The sequence below is a fragment of the Hippichthys cyanospilos genome, chromosome 1, assembly GCF_059441005.1.
Source record: "Hippichthys cyanospilos isolate Australia breed blue-spotted pipefish chromosome 1, RoL_Hcya_1.0, whole genome shotgun sequence".
Taxonomy (NCBI): Eukaryota; Metazoa; Chordata; class Actinopteri; order Syngnathiformes; family Syngnathidae; genus Hippichthys; species Hippichthys cyanospilos.
In genome coordinates, this window is record NC_142369.1 from 26,255,492 (window position 1) to 26,271,424 (window position 15,933).

At 41.3% G+C, this 15,933-nt stretch overlaps 2 protein-coding genes across 6 annotated transcripts in view; one reads left to right on the forward strand and one right to left on the reverse strand.

The window, feature by feature from the left end:
- Positions 1 to 1,213: 1,213 nt before the first annotated feature.
- Positions 1,214 to 3,267, forward strand: selenom (selenoprotein M). The gene is made up of 5 exons (XM_088421885.1): positions 1,214 to 1,402; positions 2,125 to 2,160; positions 2,262 to 2,296; positions 2,488 to 2,566; positions 2,707 to 3,267. Exons 1-5 carry the CDS (start codon positions 1,310 to 1,312, stop codon positions 2,938 to 2,940), a joined length of 477 nt encoding a protein of 158 aa, XP_088278011.1. The 5' UTR covers positions 1,214 to 1,309; the 3' UTR covers positions 2,941 to 3,267.
- Positions 3,268 to 3,841: 574 nt separating this feature from the next.
- Positions 3,842 to 15,933, reverse strand: part of smtnb (smoothelin b) — a 51,587-nt gene continuing 39,495 nt past the window's right edge. For 2 of the 5 annotated variants that reach the window (XM_088417877.1, XM_088417912.1), the window contains 10 exons: positions 10,567 to 10,746; positions 10,240 to 10,315; positions 10,061 to 10,093; positions 9,370 to 9,549; positions 9,194 to 9,256; positions 9,022 to 9,094; positions 8,360 to 8,524; positions 8,158 to 8,284; positions 7,849 to 8,000; positions 3,842 to 5,079 (listed from right to left, as the gene is read on the reverse strand). In XM_088417877.1, the coding sequence (XP_088274003.1) occupies positions 4,926 to 5,079; positions 7,849 to 8,000; positions 8,158 to 8,284; positions 8,360 to 8,524; positions 9,022 to 9,094; positions 9,194 to 9,256; positions 9,370 to 9,549; positions 10,061 to 10,093; positions 10,240 to 10,315; positions 10,567 to 10,746 (1,203 nt within the window). In that variant the 3' untranslated portion in view covers positions 3,842 to 4,925. Of the gene's footprint in view, positions 5,080 to 5,981; positions 6,161 to 7,848; positions 8,001 to 8,157; positions 8,285 to 8,359; positions 8,525 to 9,021; positions 9,095 to 9,193; positions 9,257 to 9,369; positions 9,550 to 10,060; positions 10,094 to 10,239; positions 10,316 to 10,566; positions 10,747 to 15,933 lie in introns of all 5 variants that reach the window. The other 3 variants (XM_088417886.1, XM_088417904.1, XM_088417894.1) reach the window with 3 other exon arrangements.

Below are 15,933 nucleotides of genomic sequence, written 5' to 3' on the forward strand. Positions count from 1 at the left end.
TGGTTTAAAATCTCTCCTGTTGCATGCTCCTCAGCAAGTTTGCAGTGCTTTTGCAATTGTCAAAAGACTGCCTTGCTGTTGTCACACACATTCGGCATTTAAAACTAATCAAAACTGCTTAGTTACCTGTCTCTTTCTCCATTTCTCCTCCCCCGTGGGGTAGCGCCGCTTCATTTTCTTCACAGCCGCGCCAACAGGTTTGTTTTGCTACTCTTCCTGAATCAAGTCTGCACATGTGCAGTCATGAAATGGATTACGGCACTAGATGTGTTGAGCTATGCAAACCATGGATACGCACAACAGAAAAAAATGTGGGTTTTTTTTTTTTTTTTTTTTTAATCTGAAGCAAACATCTGTTTAACAACAAAACTCAGAACTTGAACGTAATGTGTGAACAACATTAAAGACAAACTTACGCCTCTCAATCTTGTGTGTGATAGAAATGAAGCTAATGTCTCCAAGTTTGATGCGCCAGTTCTCTATGCCAACTTTCAGGAGCAAAAATCTCATTAACCAGCTAAAATATATATTTCATTTGGCTATTAGTTCAATCACTTCACAACGTTAAAACGACAAACTTCGACAGCATGTTTTTTTGTTGTTGTTTTGTTTTGTTTTTTGCCAATGTCGAAGTATAAAAAATATATTTATGTACTTACTGTAGTTAGTGTGAAGCGCTTTGAGTTCCCAAGGTAGACAAGCACTATATAAGTGAAAGTCCATTTATCATTTAATTAATTTTCAGTCTATATTATAGCTTTCCCTTTCATTTAAATGGGAAAGTCCACAAAAATACTCTTTACAATATATCGCACTCATTAGACATTAAGCAGCAAAAATGACCTGTTTTTATTTATCCCAAGGGGCCATTTTTGCCCGTTGTGGTCAACCGAAATGACATGATTCAGGGCTCAGGAAACGATTAATCTCGGCTCATGCGTTTGTTCCAATGACATTTGCATGCATTTGAATACTGTCAAAACAATTTTGGAGTTGACCTCTTTTAAGTACAGAAGTTAAATCTCCTAGTTCGTTATTCATTGAATTTCTACGTCATCACTTTCAGTACACTGTAAGTATTTTTACCAGTGTGCCCTGAAATATAGTACTTAATACATTTCTATTAAAAATATATATATCGCAATGAAAGGGTTGGCGCATCTTTGACCGCGCCCACTTTCTTCCCGGGAAAACCTTTGACGTGGCACGCGATCCGGATGTGACATCGCCAAGCACATCCTTCTTCCTCCCGCTTCTGCTGCACATCTTCAGGTGGGAGTTGATTCAGCGCTGGTTTAGGCTGCTAACAATGTGGCTGCTCCTGTTCGCCCTTTTTTCCTGTGTGTCCTCACATGAGGTGGATGTCAACAAGCTGGACGGGCTAGCTCGAGCCAGGGTGGAGGTACGGGGCCCTTTATTTATGGATTCAATCACAAATGTACTGTAATCGTACCTTTACGAGTGTTTTGGCATATATTTGGTATTGGACTGTTTTTACGCCTTCCCAAGTACCCTCATAAACCGAGAATCACCTGTAATGATTTCAGTCCTTTTTTAAGTCCCTTTTGAACCGCTAATGTAAATGCCGGTGGCGCATGCGTAGAAGAAGAAAAATCTAAAACATTCATTGTAGATGTCTACAGTTACCTCCAAAAAGGAAAAAGATACTATATGGCTATATGGCACCATAATCAACCACTGATCCTGATTGCAATGTGTAGTGTCCTACGTTTGACATATACAATATACAGAATTGCACTAACCGAGGTGGGATGGTGTAGAATTGAAAAGTATGAGTTTTTCCTCAAGGGAATGCCTGGCCTCCCCTCACAGTTGAACAAAAGCGTGCTATATGTCACTATTGTTGGGACGGTAGCGCCCGCAACTCGAAACCACGTCTCCCGTTTCCACAAAATAGGTTGAGCATCTTTCCCACAGGGCGTGGAAAGTTAAATAAAAAGGGGAAAAATAATCTGCTTTTCCCATTTACTAATTGTAAAGGACCTTGGGCGAAATCTAGGATGGATTTGGAATGCTTTACTACAGATTAACGCACTAAACCGGGGACACGTGAGCACATAAACAAATTACACAAGTGTTTCTAATAATGATGTCTTGTTCCAGACATGTGGCGGATGACAGTTGAATAGGCTGAGAGAGGTACTTTAGAATATGAGAATGCACAGTCACAAAATATTGTTCCTCAAAGATGTCAATCATCTTTTGTTCACATGTCATTGAATTCTGACTTTTATGTGCAGGTCAAAGCCTTTGTGGTCCAGGACATTCCTCTTTAGTATCCTTTGGATAATCAAAATTGCATTGCTGCTTTTTTACAGTTCATCTCATGTGGGAGAGTTTGTCTTCCTGAAACGAGTGCAATGAAGTCATAATGGCATTGTGGTTGTATCTGAAATAGCCATGTGCACAGTATTGTACATAACCAGCATTGAATGTCCATCAGTCCTTGACCAACTCCCCCCGCAGCCATAACCTGGTGATGAAGCACATTCCTGGGGCCGACCCTGAGCTTGTCCTCCTAAACCATTACTATGAAGAGCTGGACGTAAGTTTGTCCAGATTAAAAATGACATCTGCACATGCTCAAACAGGAACCTTATATGTACATCACGCGCTAATACTGTGTGGTGATTTCCTATTTAGCAATTTGAGCATTTGTGTCACAGTTAAAATGTTTCTCCTCAGCGGATCGCCTTATCTGACATGACACGCTCTGAGATCAACGAGCTGTTGGGCAAACTGGGCTTCTACAAGAAGGCTCAAGCAGATGACGACGTGCCAGAAGAGTTTCGCTTCTCTCCCGCCAAGGACAGCCCGTTTGAAAGTGAGCCAGTGCACAAGCCCGCCACTGCCTCCGTGATCACTCAGAACGTCTCCTCATCAGAGTCCGAACCCGAGGCCAAGCACTCTGACCTTTAAAGATGCCACAATTTGGGACTGCTTCTATCAGCAGATCCCGCAACAAGAGGAAGGACAATCTCTTTGCTTCACTAAATGACTGGTGTGTATTTTTGTTGCACTGACTGGTTCATGTCATCATTTTTCATTCCCTCATCACAATGGCCATCTTGGGGTGGCCTCATTTGTTTGCTTCCCACCCACTGAGCTACCTTATGACGCTACAGGCTAAAAAAATCTTCCGATTGGTCTGCGGCTGATGCTACATGTACTGGTGGGTGGGCTGTTAAAACACATTAAGATTCACATGTCAGCACTGTAAAAAATAAAATGTTCCAACAAATGCCATATGGTTTTACTGGAGAAAGTTGATTCCAAATTGGGTGAGTACATGCATGTTTACACATTAGCCCCTTGTTGTACTGATTACCTACCTTGTTGTATGGATTAGGCAGACAAAACGCTTTTTAAGGCAGTGTCTCCATTTTATTAACACTACAATCATGGTCATGATATTTTTTTTTTTACTTTGGACTATTGAAAGAATGCTTTTAAAATGTTTAACTACACATTCGTGATCTAAAGTAGCCCCCCCCAGAAAAAAAAGTTTTTTTCCTACAAAATTGAAGTGTTTTTTTTTTTTAATACACCCCCCAACAAAATTTTAAAATAATCTTGGTAATAGCTGCACTACCCTGCACTAATCAGTGACATTATGCTGGTAATACAGTACACAAGATATAGAGTAGATATTAATCCTTTTATGAAACATACTTTTTTATATAGAAAACCAATACAAAAAAATTCTATCAAGTTGCAAGTTGGAATATGAAAAAAAGAGTGAGTTGTCACTCAGAGACGTAGGCCTACCTGAGAGGTCCCGACACATTTTGACCCCAGACAGCAATAATCACACAAAGAATTTTCGTTTGTCTTTTAATTCACATCGAAGTGCGGTGCACAGAAACAATTGTTTGAGCTCTTATGTACAGCACTTCGGGCATGGTAAAACGTTTTTGTCTTAGGTCGGCAGCACTGGGATAACATTCCAACATTTTTTGTCAAGGTCTACAGAAGGGTGAATACATTTCGTTTCATCCAACCAAAAGTTAAAATCCTTCAAAATGTAGACATAAAACTGTTAAAAAAACATGTACATTTTTCCCTTATCTGTAAATTCTACACATGCACATGCATTCAGGTTTGGTTCAGTTTTCTTTCAACAGAACTTGAGCTAATCAGGTCCACAAAAACAACTAAAACCTTGTCTTATTTTTTCTTTAAACCCGATACAACTAAGTGGGGCCTTTGCCATAAAGCCCACAATTCAGAATAAACAAGCGTGATGATGGTGGCTGCAAGATCACTGATCATTTGTCATCGTGTCACTCTAATATGGTACACAAGTCTTGTCCAAACCTGACGCTTGCTTTCAGTAGCATTGCAGACTTCAGACAGCTGATTTTACATCGATATGAATACAGATGTGTCGCTACTACAAATAAACAACCCAGTGTGAATGTATTAAATAGTATTATGCTAAACGGTACCAGGAGGATAATAACTTAAAGCTGAATAATAAAGTGACCAGAATTTGGTCGAATTTTTCAAAAGGTACCAACGTTAAAAGCCAATAATGCAAGGATTCTTTTTTAGTGGGACTGCTGACATTTAACGAACAATAGAAAATATGTATAAATAAGTTAAGATACAGAGAATTGATGTAAATCTTTGCTTCTCTTGCTGTGTGTCACAAGCATAGATATGACTGAATTTAAAAAAAAGCAAGAAAATGAAACGGTGGTTGTGTTCAAAATGCTATGTTCCTTCAACACCATCTTTTTGGGAAATACATATGTGGTTTTATCCAGGACAGATGGACAACACATCAACACTGCTGCCGGAAGATTTTTTTTAACACACACTCACACGCAATCTCTCCTGCCTTGTCCGTTAGCAAAGGTGCAACCCACCAATTGAGCTCAACGTTCGTCAGGATACACACGTCAAAGGTCAGAGGGCCGACCCATGGCCATCTCGTGCCTGCGAAGGTGGTTGACCAGAGACTGCACGTAGGTGAACACGCACTTGGAGTCGGGTTTGTTTCCCATGATCATCATGTCCTCCACTTCCAGCAGGGGCATGCAGTTGGCATACGTCCTGGGGAGGCGTTCAGAGACACACAGGATGAGCGTGATGACGACGAGCCACAAAAATACACATTCGACTTTTTGAAGGAGGGACGGGTGAAACGACAACACATTCCCCCGCAGGACGCAAAAATGCCATCAGGTTCAATCAATACGAAGCATTGGTTTTGTCAAGGCTGGATTTTGAAAGCCTTCTTATCCGGTGCTAATTCTCATTCAATTGTACTGTACAATTATTAGATATTTTGAATCGAAAGGAGATTGAGGAATTATCAAAGGTTGATTACATCCTTCGGGAATCTTTTTGTTGACTGCTGTACATTCAAAAGCGTTGTGTGAGAACTACACATAATGACCACATGGTGTCAGTATGCAAACATAATGTAGCGCTTGGATCTCACAGGGTTCTCCACAATGCAGTCGATCAAAAATGGCACACACATACAGTCTGGCTTCCTGCATGAGAATATAAACATCAACATAGTAAAATAAGGCCAGCTATTTTAGGGATCACAGACATGAACAATTCTTGCTTTAAAAGCATCTTTAAAAGGGTTTGAAAGCCTAATGCATAAACACATGTAAACTATCACTTGATTAAAAGAAACCACGAGCTACGACACAAGCTTTCCTATGATATTTTTTTTTTTCTGTTTCGTCTCAGGAGCCGTCTGTTTGAAACGCAGTGATACATTTGTTTCTTTTAGAGTGTTTAAGAGCAGGTCGACCTGGCCAGACGCCTCAGTCAAAGTCTGGATAATATGCACAAAGGGGCACGAGCAGACCAAGTTTGGCTCTTCTTTTAAACATGAAGCAAATATCCTAGTTCCACGTACGTTTTACTTACATTGAACAAAACATACTCTGAATGAAACACAAAGTGTAGAAGAACCGCTTCGTTCCCTCTCTCACCATGGGTTTGCTTTTAGGCTCGGGTGCGACCTTAGGAGGAGTTTTTGGTTTTAACCAGGCCCTTGGTCACCAGACCCCTGTAGAACTCCTGCAGGTACGTGTACACACACTTCCAATCGGGCTCGCGCATCTTCACCATGTCATCCACGTCCAGCAGCTGCGGACAGTCCAATAGTTTCCTACGCCCGGCAAGGAACGGGAGGATGGACACAGGCGGAAAGGAGGAGGCAAACGATACAAAGGATGACAGAGAGAAAATGAAATGGAAAAAAGGACAACAACAGGTGGGAAAGACATGGAGGGAATAACGCAGAAAATGCAGTGAGCAGCCATGATACAGATTCAGTGGACAGACACAGCAGAGAGGGACAAACAAACAACATTACATTCTCAGTGTCCACACAAGTAGCCATGTGTTGACATGCTTTTGAAACATCAAGTTTACATCATACATATGAGGCATAGAATAAACAAACAGACGTAAGACAAAACAAACGAGCGTCAAGCGATTCTCATTAGGCCTGATTTTGTTTTTAGCATTAAAACAATGCTCATTCTAATGTGACTTAAAGAAAACTGTTTGTCGATGCGAATCGAGCGTGTGAATCCAGATTCAACGGGAAAAAAAAATTCAAGTGAGGTCAGTGCATGTGAAGAGTGCACATCCACACACAAGCACACAGGTGGTGGCTTAAGTCAGGTGACAGTCTATAAATCACGAACCAGTGTGGATGAGGTGCACATGGGTGACATCACAGGTTTGGTATGATGACAGAGAAGAGGAGAAAATGGAAGAAAGACCTTTTCTTTCTGGAGTTGCCAACAGGTCTTTGGCTATAGAAATAATATGAGATGGCCGGACGTTGTGGTAATAATAAAGCCTTCTATTAATATAGACTTTATTGAGTTTTTTTTTTTTTTTTGACTACCAGTACTTATTTCAATAACTTCCTTTTTGAAATATTGTCTATTTTGCTTCTGTCCCTGGTGTTTTCGACTTATGACCAAGTTCAGCCCCTGCAACGGGCAATGTAATACATATTTCTACCCAAGTTAACTTGTGCTTGTTGTCTATCACGACTCTGCACTCATCAGAATCCCAATAAATATTTGGATAAAAAAACAAAACAAAAAAACATTTAGAACTCATAAAACAAAAACAGTAAGTAGAGCAATAACCGGGCAGGACTTCATATGCCATATGATAATATATCCGGATGCATCTACGCCACTTCAGATTGCAAAAATGTCCTCATTGTAATAAACATTTGTATGAAAAACACTTCAAGTTATAATTGTAAAACAATGAAATAAAAGACAGATGGCCAATATCAAAGGTCCTTTCTTGTGCCGTGTGACATTTCATAGCCTTGGAAGGCCATGTCGTAAAGTGAGGACACCCTGTTTTAAGTAGGAATGCTGTTCAACGTGTAAATAGCTTGGCATTTTAATGCATTTTCCATTAGAATTGAAAATAAAACATTGGCTGCAACATTGTTCTTGGCTCTTCTCTGGTGCGGCTAAATAAGGTCAAACGACATAGCTGAGGAGCATCCCTCGGTTTACTACAGAGAAGTGTTATCGCCACTGCAATTACAGAAAAAAACATGTCAAACGATTTTAGATCTCTGATTATAATCTATAAAGCAGCTTTACATTCCCTTATCAGACCGTGGAGGCGCAACAAAATGTCTTTGCCTGTGAGCCATATTTACGTAGTACTATATCCATCTTCCGCTGTTTTGCCCATATGTTCTCTACAAAGCTGTTAGGTGACTGACTTCATCTTGTTTTAGTTTCTCTTGAAATAACAGAGCTGACGGGGTTAAAACCCGCCGAGCCAACCTGGTTACGTGTTTGAACTCACTCTGCGTTGCTGAAGGCCACCTCAAAGTTCTGCCTGCGGTTGCTGGGACTCAGGGCGCTGTAGTCGAAGGCCTCTGGAAAGAAGTTGTGCACCAGGGCGCAAAACGCCATGCCGTTGCTCCAGCTGGATGAAAAGTTTTGGATATCCACATGCTGAGCGGGGAGAAAAAAACAGAGCGGGTTAGGTGATGGAAAAATTCCCCGGGTAGTAAGATGTAATCCCGGCCTAAAGCACATTAGCGAGTTCAGCTCTCCAATTTTAATGGGCGGCATGAAAGAAGAGCGACGAGCACGTGGCCTGGAGGAGCACCTCATATGAGCGGGTCTTGGCACGGCACCAGTCCAGCAGCATCTGCTTGATGGAGTTAGCGTTGGGTACGCCAAAGCTGGTGGAACGCTGCACCTTGTTTACTTTGGAGACCACCTGATGTCCCGGGCTTAAAGAGCAAAGTTGATGTCAATCTTCTGTTCGTTCCTTTCTTTACTTGGTCTACCAAACCATTTTTCCCCACCTGCCTCCCTCCAGCTTCTCTATCATGGCTTTGCGCGCCTGCATGGCCGAGGTCTTGGGCAAGGTCTGCGCCCGCATCAGCTCCTTGCGCCTCTCGGCCTGCCTTCGCTCCACCGCGGCCGATCCGCCGCCGCGGGACGACGATTCGTCCTCACGGTCAAACACGCTGAAATGACCGTAAGCAAAACATTTCATTAGCAAAAGAAAAAAGACAAAATGGGTGTAAAAATGACGGGCGACTGACAACTACGTTGTTACCCAGAAGACATTCTTATTGTATGTGCTGTTAACTTGGGCAACTTAATTATAATTAGGTGAATCGTACAACTCACATTATCACTGCATGATTTTTCTGATACTTTTGGATAGTGCTTTTTGTAAATAATTTAACAATTGAAAAACCTTTACAAAACCTATCGTACAATTTTTTCCTCCTGGTAAAGGATACTTTACTTGTAAACAAAACAACAACTTACATTGGGATATTCATTGAGGAGTAAGGATATCTGATTTTGTCATGGAAAATAAAAAGATTTCATGAATATGTTAAAATTAAGAGAAACAAATTCTAAATGCATGACGTGGAATCTGTGAGATTTGTTACAACCCAATTTACATTACCAAATGGGGGACTAATTTTGTGCAAAGACCTTAACAACTCACCTGCCTACTTTTTTGGTTGTATTAGAGGAGGATGAAGATGTATAGCTGTATGATTTAGACTGCACAGTTCCTCCTAAAACATAGAAAAACATGTTAAAACAAGCAAATTACACAATACGCTCTATTTAAAGGGAGTTAATTAGAACGAGGGAACAAAGGGGGGGCAACTCACTGTCTGTTTTCTGCACGTAACTCGCCTCAACGACAGTGCTGCGAGATGATCTGCTCCCATCATCTAAGCGCACATGGTAACACGGAGACAGTTGACAACGGCGGCTCAAGCATTTAACACGTTCAATAAAATGAATGAATTGAGGGAGGTAAGGAAACGCAAAATGGCAAAAGTACCAGACTGAGCAAAGCGGTCGGTCTTGGTGACTTGACTCAGGGTGGAACCATCTGCAGACTTCTCCACTTTCCTCATCACAACTTCTCCCGCCCCGACTCCTCCACGACTTTTGTTAGAGCGTTCGTCTCTCTGCTGCCGCAGCTCCTCCAGACGACTCTCCCGTTCTTTTTCTCTCTGGTCTGGAATGGAGATGAATATATAAGACAGAGGTGGGAAACAAAGCAGACAGAGCCCTATGAAAAATTCTTCCGCAAATAAGAATAAAATGTGCTTCCCAGTTAAAGTGCACAGAGACTTCTAGCCAGTGTAATGGGACAAACAGTGACAAAACACAATGACTCAATCAATGTATTCTGAAGTTCCAAGTGAGTTAAACCTTTGCTTGCAACTTGTACAGGACAGTTCTGACTTTTTAGACTAGTGTATCATGCACCAAGTTACATACATCTGTTGACTCATCTGCATGAATCAACTAGATGTGACTAGTGTCAGAACACCTTTTGTGGTGATTGTCAAAACCTTCTCTCAAAGAAAATGAATCAGCATGCGTCAAACTATCTTGCATTGGCCGACACACAGATGTGCGATTGACTGCATTGTAAGTGTCGGACGATGGCGGCAGGCTGCGAACACACACGCAAAAGAGCCAACGCAAGCTGTTCAATCGCACAGCAAAGCAACCTGTCCTACCTATTTCCTCTTGAGTACACCCCAGCATGGCCTCTGAGAGCAGAGTGAATGGAAATACTTGGGAAATGACCAAAGATCTTGTACAACTAATCCCTTGCCTTATGACTTTTATACATTTGCGTTTTAGGGGCTTTGTGTGACTCACGATAGATGTAATCGATTAATTATGCTCTTGTTACCTCTCTTTCTCTTGCGAAGGTCCCTCATGGCTGCACGGATCATTTTCCTTTCCTCAAAATCTTTGGACTCATCAAGCTGTTGGAAGCAATATAAATAGCAACAACCGAGAGGTTAGTTCTTCAACAAAAGGGTCACGACTGTTTACGCACACCCTTATGATGATTATGATAATAAGGTGCCAAAAAATGGCAACAGGCTGCAAATTTTCCAAGTATAACCCAACTGACAAGATTTACTGCACATTGACAAACTCTGTCTCTTGTTGTTGTATTTGTTATTAAGTGGATTGATAAATCATTCAGAAGTATAACTTTGGTGTGAAGTACCATTTTATCAAGAAGTTCCTCATCATCTATAGCAGCCAACTGCTCAGCGGTCAGTTTTTCGGGACACTCTTCAGCGTTGGCCTGGATGGTGGAGCCATTTGGGATAGTGGGGATGTGCACTTGGACCGAGGGCCCAGATGAAAACACCGTTTCTGAGACAGCGACAGCCTCAGTCTCCATCTGCGCAAGACAATACAAACAAGAAGAAAAACATGCAACGTAAGCAATGATGTGTGTTTTTTTTTTTTTTTTGGTGACATTGCATAAATTGTGACCATAGTTAGATACGATGCACATCTCCGAACCAGAAGCACAGACTGTGAGTTTGATCATTATGAAGAGCAGGGTGATGTTAAGAAAACACAACCAAAGTTTGTTGACGTTTAGTAAGGAACAGGCAAAGAAGGATTTAGGTGAATACCATAATAGGCTTGAATCTGTGAACGTGCTTTCAAAGCACACATCTTTCCCTCCTTCAGATAATCTTCTCTTCTCTCACAAAGCCTGCCTACTGCACATAGCTCATTATTTCTTCCACCCCCGGCCATGGCAGAAAATGACAGAGAGTTCGCGAGAGCCACTTGTTCATCACGTGTGACAGACAGTGGGTTTGTAAATGTGACTGAGCTGCCAGGAACCCACGGCTTATGCAACACCATTAGGCACAGAAGACAGGAGACTATTCAACGACTTTATAGAAGTTTTAAAATCACTCAATTGAAAAGCTCTACTAAATACAGTCCAAATCTTGAGGTGGATGAACAAAACATATGGGTAAGAACATTGTGCATGATTTTGACATGCCAAATTAATATGGATAATTAATACATGGGCTCAGAGGAGACAGCTAGCTACATGTGAGAGTTCAGTATTGTTATCATAATGTATTATGCATGACTGTATATAAATAGATTACTTTTTCAAAATGACAATTGCAAAATTTTTCATATTTAAAGAAAAAAAATGATTTTCTATGAAGCTTGTAACAAATATGAGTATAATCTTGGTATTAACTTCAAAACATCAAATACAAACATGATGTTCAGTGTCATTGGTGGCTATGGCTCGGGCGGTAGAGCAGGTTGTCCAGTAAACAAAGGGGAGGCTGTTCAAATCCTGCTGTGTTGTTGTGTCCTTGAGAAAGACGCTTCACCCAGCTTGCCTCCCATGGTTGGTCGACAGCCACACTTCAGAAAGCCTGCCCCCCGATTCTTTGACTTTTTTTTTTTTTTTTTAAAGTTGGACGATTGTGGGAAGCATTTGAGATAGCGAAAGTACCTTGGTGTAGTTTGGGAGGGAAACGCCTTAGGCGTGTACCAAAATATATTCAGTGACCATGAATTCTAAACAAAACACCTCTTAAAATGTTCACATGCTGCCGAATGCCTGTGGAAGACCACTGTAAGTGCGGCCTTTGCCATAATCAGGTCCAGCTCCAGATATAGCTCAGACAGCTGTCTCCATCTCGGTCCACCACTCTTCTAGGAGGGCCCCAGTCTGGTCACTTCTCCACAGAGAGCGACAAAGCAGAGAAAAGCCAGAATTGCATGATCACTGGTGACCGAATCAGGGTGAACCTTTGACCCCTTGGGACTGGGTGGACCACGAAATACTTGACTGACAAGGAATGTTTTGGGTTGCAGCGCAGCCAAACAAGACTTCCAACTTTAGCAAAGTCTGAATGTGTGTGGATCTGCAGCGGGTGAAAACTAATCACTACAAGCCTTTTTGTGCAAGTCTGTTTTGGATTGCTGTAGCAAGAGAGTTAAGGCCAACCAGTCAGATAAATGATTATTCTTTACATCGGTTCTCTCAGCTTTATTTTGATCTATTTATTTATTGTAAATCTGCAACCAATAAGCTATCAGTTTAAAACTGTATTAACATCTGTGGGACAATTTAAATTCACAATTATCATTATTATAATTGTTTTTTCTATTGAAACAAAAATGAGTGAAAGTTCCCTCTTTGGCTTATTTAGAAACTTTGGAAAACTTTCTGTAGAAAAACGTATAGGGTAGATGCAATTTACTTAATGTCTTCATTTTAAGACACGCTGATAACTGGCGGCGCAACGACCTTGGTTAGATTACGCCTGGATTCATTTTAACAGTTAGTATTTTGTTTTAAATTTTGATGCCAGTTAATATCAGCCTCCCTGAAAAAAATGTGTATGTATATATATATATATATATATATATATATATATATATATATATACACACACACACACACACACAGTATACATATGTCTGCATGGTACCGTGCTGTTATTCCGTGATACGTTCCCCATCAGGGCTGGAGCAGACAGAGAGCGGCAGGACGCAAAGGCAGGAGGGTGAGAGACTGGCCCAGGCTCAGGTTCCAAAGTCGGAGTTGAGTTTGTGCATTCTGAAGCAAACTCCAGGTCCTGGGTTGTTGCTTTCATTTCCAGAGGTTCAACAAGTGGAACATCGCCAGATGAAATTTTGGATTTTTCCTCTCGGGCTATATGAAGCTTTTCGTTCTGGGTTGCGCTAGCACTGGCATCATTCAATGAAGAATTTGAAGGGGGTTTTTCGATGACTTGGGGTAAAGAATCAGGAAGCCCCATCGCTTGGCACAAAGCCTCCACTTGCCTCACCAACCTCTCCTGTTGAATCCTCAGCCTCAAGTTCTCCTCCTGCAAACTCGCCAGCGTTTGGGCAAGAGGTGCCATCTGAACTTCTGCCTTCTCCAGCTGGAAATCCACTTGCTTTCGGAATGACTTGAGGTCACTGTGGATCTCCTCTACTGCACATCTCAATGCTAATTCAAAATTCCTCTCGCCGAGAGGCTCTTCATACTCTTGCTGTGAGAGCAGATCTCCAATGACTTCCTCTAGGCCAGATGCAGAACAGGCGCTTTCAGGGCTACCTAGTTCCTCTGGGTCCTCATGGGCAGGTATCAAGTCTAAGTTAACACCAGGCATTGTCAAAGTTGTAATAACTGCCAGTTAGGTTGTACCAAGACCACAACTTTTCGTTCTACATGAATTTCATTTTTTTTACAGTAAGAGGCCTAAAATGTCAAATTAGAAAATCATTCAGATAATAAAAAGAAAAAGCGAACAATGTTCTCCCTTGCAGTCCTTTTCTAGGACCTGTCAAACAACACATGTTCTTTATAGACCCCTCCAACGGCACCCCCCTCCGGAGACCCATACCATGCCAACCAATGAGCATGAAAGGAATCCCACTGCCAAGGCAACAAGAGTCCCATCCCCTTTTTCCAGGTGCCACACACATGCCTATTAATCTCTGGCTTGTACATTATTCCATTGAGCCAGTCAGCTGTGGGACAATGTTGGAAGACTGAAAGGGCACAATCCTGACATCTTTTTTTTCTTTTTTTGGGGGGGGCACCGGTGTGGATTTAGTTTTGGGCTTAAGATGTTATAATTACACAAGTAAATAATTATTTTAAATGACAATCTTGAAAATGGGCATTAATTATATGAATTTAACTTAAAAGATTACATTTAAATTAATTTAGGTAATTTGAGCTAGATTGATTGTGTTCATTGAACACAATCCTGCAATGTTGTTGTTTTTAGACAATAAAAGTGGCTGATCACTGGTGGTCTACATAGGACCTTCTCATGTCTCCTCTAATAAATATTTGATTAATTTTTCATTCAAAATGAATAAAAAACAACTACAACAAAACAGGTTTCTTTGCAAATAATTTGACAATTGGAACATCAGCGTGAAGCTATAGGCATCACTCAAATTACAGTGCATTTAATCTCCAAGAGGACAATGCCAAAACCTTACATTAGTAAGGAGAATTATATTAGTTTGAGTATTTATCTGTATGTTTGCAGGAGAGCCAGAGTGTGTGTGAGAGAGAGAGAGCAAACCAATTGTATAAGGCCTTTCTGCTGTGTCTAAAAATACTGTAGATTAGCACCCTGTAAAGCTCAGAAATAAAGGCCTACAACAACAAATGAAAAACTGTTCAACCAAAGCAAGTGGCAAAATAAACTAAATAATGAATGAGGACAAAGAAAAGAGATATCAAACTTTCTAGTTAGCACCCACTCTGCAAACCAGACTATCATCTGCAATGTACACTATGTGAAGTGGTTAGTCAAGCACCATGTGTCACTGCTCAGTGGTATTTTAACAATGGGGTCATCATCACACTGTGCAAATCCAACACAATCAATCAGTCATTGACTATGGGCCACCGAGGTTTAGAGTTAATGCAAGCAGCAAGTTCCAAGTATGAGCTGAGGCTCAACGCTTATCTCTGCGACGATGAGAAAGACTGTGACTGGACTGTCATCACTCTTCTTTTATGATATTGGCGCTCAAAGATGAGTGTAGTGAGAAGAGTAGGAACAGCTGTGATCACTGAGACTGTTAGGCATTAATATTCAGCAATGGTCACACCTGAATGAATGGTCCTGTGGCCTTTTTGACCTCCTCACCATTAATCTCACTTCAAGTAGATTTTTTTAAATCATTTTCTTCGTGAAGCTTTGAAATTGCCTCTCTTCGATTATGTTCGTTGCTTTGACAGGTTTTGAACTTGAGGGCTCTGGATACAGAAGTCTTTTTTTACAGGTCAAACTTTATTCCAAATTTGCCCATGCCATAGATATTAAGGATAAGCAGCTCAGTGAATGAGTGGTTAGTACGTCCGCATCACAGTTAAGGGACTTGACTTCAATTGCAGCTGGCTCTGGCCTTCCTGTGTGGAGTTTTCCTGTTCTCCCCATGCCCGTATGGGTTCTCTCCGGGCACTACGGCTTCCTCCCACACTCCAAAAACCTGCATGGATGGTGTATTTGCCACACTAAATTGTCCTTAGGTGTGATTGGGTGCGTGAATGGTTGTTCGTCCTGGTGTGCCATGCTATTGGCTGGCGAACAGTTCAGGGTGTCCCCCGCCTACTGCCTGAAGCCAGCTGGGATAGGCACCAGCAAGCACGCGACCCTTGTGAGGATAAGCGGCTATAGAAAATGGATGGATGGATATTTAGGATATAGTATGCATGGCTGCATATCTCTAGTCGTAAAGTATATATATATTTTTTTGTGTGTGTATTATAATTTACCCCCAAATTTTCAAAACATTACTTTTATGCAGTTGTACAATTACGGTTTTTAAAATATTTTGCTATTATCAAAATCACCTTAAACAAAAAACTATTCTTAATAAATAATTAATTTCATCCAGATGCTCCTGAAATGGGCAGATGTTCAGCTGTCAGACAAAGAGGCAACATTGCCTCTGGCCACAGCTGTCGCCAGTACAGAAGCAATAAAACTACAACGAAGGAAATCGAGATTTGACACAGAGGAGCACCGAGGACCACCGAGGAGAAGACAAGACCACACAA